This window comes from Glycine soja, chromosome 6 (genome assembly GCF_004193775.1).
Source record: "Glycine soja cultivar W05 chromosome 6, ASM419377v2, whole genome shotgun sequence".
NCBI classification, from domain to species: domain Eukaryota; kingdom Viridiplantae; phylum Streptophyta; class Magnoliopsida; order Fabales; family Fabaceae; genus Glycine; species Glycine soja.
In genome coordinates this window covers 6961525-6968828 of record NC_041007.1, presented here as the reverse complement: position 1 = coordinate 6968828, position 7304 = coordinate 6961525, and the positions used below count along the sequence as shown (strand labels likewise).

The 7304-nt window shown below is 33.5% G+C and overlaps 1 protein-coding gene across 2 annotated transcripts; it reads right to left on the bottom strand.

The window, feature by feature from the left end:
• LOC114415185 lies at positions 1–4658 on the bottom strand. Of its 2 annotated transcripts, none has more exons than XM_028379775.1 (11): positions 4523–4658; positions 4111–4438; positions 3763–3830; positions 3096–3166; positions 2599–2868; positions 2234–2394; positions 2092–2147; positions 1766–1818; positions 1550–1685; positions 517–614; positions 1–344 (listed from the first exon to the last, which is right to left on the bottom strand). In XM_028379775.1, the coding sequence occupies exons 2-11, from the start codon at positions 4368–4370 to the stop codon at positions 273–275; spliced, it is 1245 nt and encodes a 414-aa protein (XP_028235576.1). In that variant the 5' UTR covers positions 4371–4438; positions 4523–4658; the 3' UTR covers positions 1–272. The 2 variants fall into 2 exon arrangements, with proteins under 2 accessions (XP_028235576.1, XP_028235577.1); XM_028379776.1 differs by having other exon boundaries at positions 4561–4616.
• Positions 4659–7304: the final 2646 nt, after the last annotated feature.

Genomic DNA, 7304 nt, shown 5'->3' with positions numbered 1-7304 from the left:
TGAATAAGAAAAAAATATCCTAGGTATTAGATAGATATCTTATTCAAATCGTCAATATCATATCTTAAGATTCCTATACATATCTCATCTACAACTACAACCAATTTTAAATGGGACCATTCTCCTTAGGGTACAATTATACGCCTCCTTTTATCCTTTCATAATTTGATGGTTCCCTTTTCTATTGTTCTCTAAGCCTTCTTAGTGACGAATCCGTCTAAAAAAATAAAGACATTGCCCTGTCTATTGGAAGCTGGCAACATGGGAAAATTTTATATCTGAAAATTGTCAATCATATGTTGAATCACGTCTGCTCCATCGGAATTGATACGATAAGTTTTCACCTGGATATAAAACAAATTTCAAGCATACAGAATACAGAATACTTTGTTAAGACTTAAAATAAGTGATAATATGCCATCATGCTATAACTATAGATTTTCAAAACATAAAATGTGTGACATTGAAGACCCCATCATATTCCTACATAATGTATTTCAGGAAGTAGAAACTTGCCTGAATGGTGCTATGTGCGAGAATTTTCTGCATACTACCACTGAAGCTGACATCTATTCGGTCCCAGCTCATTGTTGTTAAGCTTCTGATCATTTCCTCTACAAGTGTCATTAATTTGTACATATTTTAGTAATGATCCAAAATATAAAGCATCAATTCTTTATGTTCAATCCGAATTTGCAGAAACATGTATTTAAATTGCAAAAACAACATCCAGTTTGGTTCTCAAGGATCTTAACCGTTAGAGGACATTCTCAGTGGATATAAGTACCTATACATACAGATTTTCCAAACAAGTAGGATGGTCCAGTATACCCTCGCAGTCATCACTTTTATCTTACCATAGACACAAAATTACAAGAAATTATTGGATCACCATGTACAGTCTCGATCAATCCCTACCTAAAACATACTTAAGTTTCTTAATTTACAAGAAAAAATTAATACCACTTGATTATATGTCTTGTATAAATTAACGAGGATTATGATAGTCTTGAACCACCTAATAATTTTTCCCAAATCCCAGCTCTCATTAAAGCACTAAGCAGTTAAAGGTATCCGTAATCTTTTAGCTCATGCAAGCACAAATTCTTTTTCTTTGGAATCTCCCCCTTTTAACAGCATCATGGTGTATATAGCATATCTAGATCTGATTCGCTTGTCAAAAAAATGTTTCTCATGTCTAACTGCCCCGTCCAGAAAGAAAGACAATTAGTGTCAAGATGTCACTCCACCAAATACCCAGTATGATACAAATTATTTAACTTAAACATAGCCTATGCATTTTTTTCTTTAAACAATCTTCAAATGACATCAACTTTGGTTTTATTTTTTTCATTTTCCCTTTCATGGGCCATCTGAATCCACAAAGGTCTACAATTATGCTCATCTTTTGAGCTTCAGCCAAAAACTAGCCACCTCAGGCCATAACAGAAAGTCTTGTCGTGTTATCATATTAGGTATGCCAAAAATATTTTACTTATCAGCTGATATACAAAGATAAAGGTCATCAGTTAAAAAAAACGTTAAATACCTTCAAAGTCAAGTTTACTGGATCCACTACTCACTCTGGATTCATCATGAACTTCATCAGCAACAACAGAAGTAGATTTTTCTGTTTCTACATTTACAATATGCGGGTACTTCTCATGTCTTGAAAGATGCCGGCGCTGAATAAAAAACAAGTTAGACAAAGACGCAATTTACATAAATTGTAGTATATATTATATTGCAGAAGCTTGATAATTACCTTAGGGAGCTCCTTTCTACGCCTGATAGATGACGTACTCCATCCAACAAGTTCTATTTAAAGAGTCAAGTTGTTCATGAAAGCATTAACCGTGACGCTAAATTGTGTAGTAAAACATTAATTCAGGTCAATTTAATCCTTATCCTTAATATTACAAAACAAAATATATAAATCACCGTTAATTAATATGGTCCCTCCTATCGTCAGTCTATTTTAAATCAGTCAATTCAATAGTACTTAAGATAATTTAATTGTCAAAATCAAGAATTAAATTGACAGATCCTATTATTAGGACTTCAAATTTATCGACTAAAAGACAAGGATACGGTCATAACGAACATTTGCATAGGCAACACGGTGTTTGAAGGAGCGTAAAGCAGACCTACAGAGAAAGAGGTGTAGATTATCACTTGTTCATGACTCAGAAAAGTCATAAGCGAGTCATAAAAACCAAACCATAAATCTTACAGGAATTTAATATCTTCGGAATCACGAACCATCTGAAGAAGAAGAGGGGGTTTTCCATTGTCACTATCAGTTAAAAAAAGATGTTTTCCCGTTTTACCAAAAACTCCTGCAACACGAGATACTGCTTTCTCTAGAGAGTAAAATCCACAAAACATAGGAACCTGAAGTATGCATAATTCCAAAAACCATGTCATGACATGAAGTCATTATCAACACATATTAGTAAGGCACTTATATGTATTAGTAGTATTACACAATGGTATTGCACGCATTCAAATTACATAATTTGCAGTAAAGTCGCATTAGAGAACCCATAAAGTCATAAACAGAATATATTAAAGGCTAAAAGCTACATAAAAAATGACCTGTTTATGCCCTCTAGAACCAAGGTGTGGCGTTGCAGAGGTAATGAAATTTATGGGCTCTAGTCCTGCAATTTTTCCTTCATATTTTCTATCATGGCATTCTTGATCTGAAACCTGACTTTCACAATGTCCATTCCCCTGAGAAAGTTCCATAGAAATGTCTCTCCCATAAAGCTTGGCTATTGCATATCTTGCCACCAAGCCACCTAAAGAGTGACCTACAAATGAAATTTTCTGAACACTTGGGTGACGTTTTATAACTGATATAACCTGGGAAAAAAGAAGAAGAAAACAAGTATCCTTTATTTTTCTGGATTTGATGCTACAGAGTTGAAGTCAATTGAACATCTTAAGAGCCAAAAGATTAGTATCTAACAAAGGCTAAAATTAAAGTATGACTAAGTTTTAGACTTAGGATTAGTCTCATAATCACTTCAAAGATCCTAATTACAGTGGTTACAAAAAAGAACAAGTTAAAAGTCAAAGCCATAACACACCTCCTCTGCTAGTCTATCTCCCATTACATCAACACCATCAAATGTCAACATGGAAGAATTGCGTTCACTGCCTGCATTTCACAATGGTGATGCATTCCATTAAATGGTGGAAGCCAATTTTGCTTTGAAGAATGTAATAGAGAATAGAAATTTAGAATGAAGATAATTGAAACCGCATAACTTTTTAAGCTCATTTAAATAAGAGCTGGGGATGAAGGTTGCTTCTAGTTTGCAACCGCACAAATGAGTCTCAAGAGTTGAGAAACAATTTTCACCGACATTCATGATAAACTTCAACTGGCAGTCATTGTCTCCTATATATATGTGGTTACTTCATGATAGAAACATCTATGGAAAAATCACACTCTATGATTTCTAATTAGTTGACAATTGACTGCATAAAATGTTTTACCCCATGATTTGATTGGATAAAATCTTTGACAGTGTAAAATCTAATTTGACGGATACCACGATTTCTAATTGGTTGACAATGGTGGTACATATGGTACATTGAAATCAAACTCTTAATAAAAAACAGAAAATCTCTCATCAACGATGCACTGTTTCAATGATGTACCACACATTAATACGATGATACTGCTTAAATAGTCAAAGAACACAACAGACACAAAAGGAAGCAACCAGAGCTGTGTTTGTGCGTACTTACAATGTACAATAGTATCTTTTGGATACCGTTTCAGAAACTGCTTTGCAGCAAATTTCCAATTCTGTGCGCTGCAGTAAAAAGGTATGGCTACATTACTCAACAAAAAAGATTGATTAAGCAGAATCACACAACTTAGTGTCATATATGTTTTGGTACAAAATTTTGCTCAAAGAGTAGAGGCAAATCATCAAGCTTATGTTTGGATTTCAGTTGGGAGAGTTCAAAAATATATTTTTTTCAACTTTGATCCAAACATATCCTTAATCATTGTGTCATTACAGTTTAAAAAAAAAACTACCAAAAAACCATAAATGGTAAAAAGTTAAAAGTAAGAGCAGTTGGACAAACCTGCCTACAAGGCCATTAACCATTATGATCAAGTGGGTAGGGGTGGGACGCTGACCAGATTCATCAGCAACCTCAATATCAAAACCTCTCCCAGAAGCATCATGTTCGATTCTGAAACAACCAAACTTGGGGAAATAAGAACTCCTCTTCTTCTTATTGGTTTCATTTTTTACCTCCATCTTCTTGTTGGTCCCTCCACCGACACCACCTTCTTGCTCTATTTCCTGAACCTGGGTCAGTGCTCTTTCTGAATCCATCATTGAAGCCACGAAGTTGGGTTGAAGAAAAAAGCTATAAAAAAAGGTGAGGTATTGGTTTGATTTGGTGCCTGGAAAGGGAATCAAGTAGAATCAAATCGTAGGAAACGGTTTAAGTAGTTAAAATTTAAAAGATGCATATAGTTCTTATGTACTAGAAATCAAGTGCTTGAATGGGACAAGGGACTATAACCAGAAGCACCCCTTCAATGACTTTCAGCTTTAGGTTCAACTCCTTGACTCTGACCCTCCCATTCTTAAACCATTCTCTTTAATTGTTTTTGTATCTATGTATTTATTTATTTTATATTTATACATATCCTTAATTAACAAATTTCACATTTTGTATGATTTGATACATGGTCATCTTATCTTGATTTATTCTTAGAGTCTATGCATTCGTTGCAAGGCCCATTAAGGATTTTCTACAGTTCGATCTAACTATATTTTGTGGATCTCACAACGGTGGTACCTTGATCTGGATCGTGTAAAAAGTAGACACGTGGGTCACTGCAGGTTTTGTTGATTAAGATTTACGATGATGTGGAATAAAGTTTTTACACCTAAAGTCTAAGCAGGTGGAAATTTCTGCCAAATCACAATCCCCTAACTTACATTTTTCCTCCTTCCCATTTTCCATCTTCGTTCTAGAAACCTAGAATACTCCATTTAGACAGAAACACTTGACCCGTAACTCCTAAGTGGTCGCAGTTTTATTTAAATTATTAGTATTTTTGTGCTTACTTTTTCACAAAAATATTTTTCTGCCCTGGCTGCTTATGCTATCGATTAATTGGGTGCGCCTTTCGGGTTTGTCCCACACTACTAACCGTTTTAAGTTCCAACAAATAACAATGGTAGACATAAAATAATAATTCTTTTTGCACGTGACAACACATTAAGATAACTTGATATTGGAGCAAAAACTTTATAGACTTATAGTAAAAAAAAAAATGTTTGAATATAATGTGTTTTTACAAATATTTCGCTGATTGGCAGCTCAGGAGGGAGTCGTCAAGCTCGTGAATTCCTTGGGCCTCAACCATGTAACTTTTGAAATTGATTGTAAAAGTGTAGTGGATATAAAACCAAGGGTTCAGCCAGGGATAAATCTGAGTTCGGACAACTAGTTTATGAGTGCATGAGTTTTTTAGTCTATAATCCATCACTTGATATTGAATTTGCTAAGAGACAAATATATTAGGGTGCACTATCTCTGTCTAGTCCTTATACTTGCTATCATGTGATTTCTTTATTGAATAATTTGTGACGAATGAAATTATATAAATATGTTTTAGTAAAAAAAAAACCAAATATTTTACTGATGTTACTTGACTACATCGAGAAATATCTACTAATAATTTTAATATACCAAGAATTCAATGTAATTAAAAAACTTATTAAAGTTTTAAAATAAAAATTGATCATTTATTAAAGATCTTAAATATATTTAAGTAAAAATAACATATGTTAATGGCTTTTTTTTTTATTTATAGAAATTAAACATTTGAATTTGATTTCGTCTTTGCTATATTTGTTGAGTATCTTTTCACTTCATTTATCTATGAAAACAACCTTGTTTTCTTGCTTTGAACTCTTCACACAATAGTTTTGTTTTGAAAAAAAGGCTTGCAAAAAATTTTAAATCACATTTCAATCAATCTCCTTTTTGTAATATTTATCTTTACATGCACTCTTTAATCATTACCCATGAAGAAAAGATCTGTAATTTTGGTTCAATTCTCCATTTTTCATACATTTATTTTGTATTTTAATTAATTAAATCATTTATTAATCATACCTTAAATGAATAGGTTAAATCCAATGTTTAATTGAATTAAAATAAAAGAAACAAAATGTAAAAAAATAAAAATTTGATCAAAATTTTAAATTTTCTAAAATAAAAATACCAAATATGAAATTTCTCTATTGTAAAACAAAAAATTACAAATTGAACAAGAATCAAAATTATATTAAAGCTTTATTCTATATAAGTAAATTGTTGTTATCATTATTATATATTATATTATAAGAAGATTAAATTATAATATTGTCATATTACTTAGGTTTAACGAAATTGATTAATATTTCAGAACGTGATGAATAAGATTTGAATCTTTATTTAAAAAAAATGTTTATATTTAGTGTTGAATAGTAGATCGATCAAATTATTTTCGTCATTGAACAAATTATTTACGTGGAAAGACGAGATATGTGGGAAATAAAAAAAATATTACCATTATATTAGTACCATGTTACAAATAAACAAAAATATATCTATCTTAAAATGGTGTTTCAACACACAAACACGTTACCAAAAAATTGTTCCCATATTCGTACAGCATGCCAATCCATACAAAACATGTAAGAGCAAAATTGTAGCGGCTGGCTGAGCAAGCTTCTTCTGCAGTGTCTTGGCACATCCAAATGCATACGCGTGTGCATTTTATTTTATTTTTCAATAAAACCATCTCTCACCAATAATATATAATTTTCAAGTGATGCGTGCGTGCGTGCTAGCTAAAACCAACCCCCCCGCAAAACAATCCCCCTTCCGCTGGCACAACCTCATTCGTCCTCCACTCCACGGTGGCGCCGTCGCTCTCCCCTCTCTCCTCGCGACGTTACCCACGCGCCAGCTCCCGCGCGTGTTCTCAACGCGACTAGTAACTTATGCCTCTTCACTGCATGGTTTCGTCCGTTAATTATTTTCTTAAATCGGGGTGTGTCTCGGACGCTCCTTTAAAGCGGCGTGAGGTTCGGTAAACCGAGGTAAAATCCCCCACGCTAACGTCCACTATAGTCCCCAACACTCCCCAATCAGATTCGAGAAAATAAAGATCATTGATAAAAAACACTGGGGTTCACATGAACCGCACCGTACTGTAACACCCCCTCTCCTTTACCACGAGAATTAAATAAAGCTCGCTCTTCACC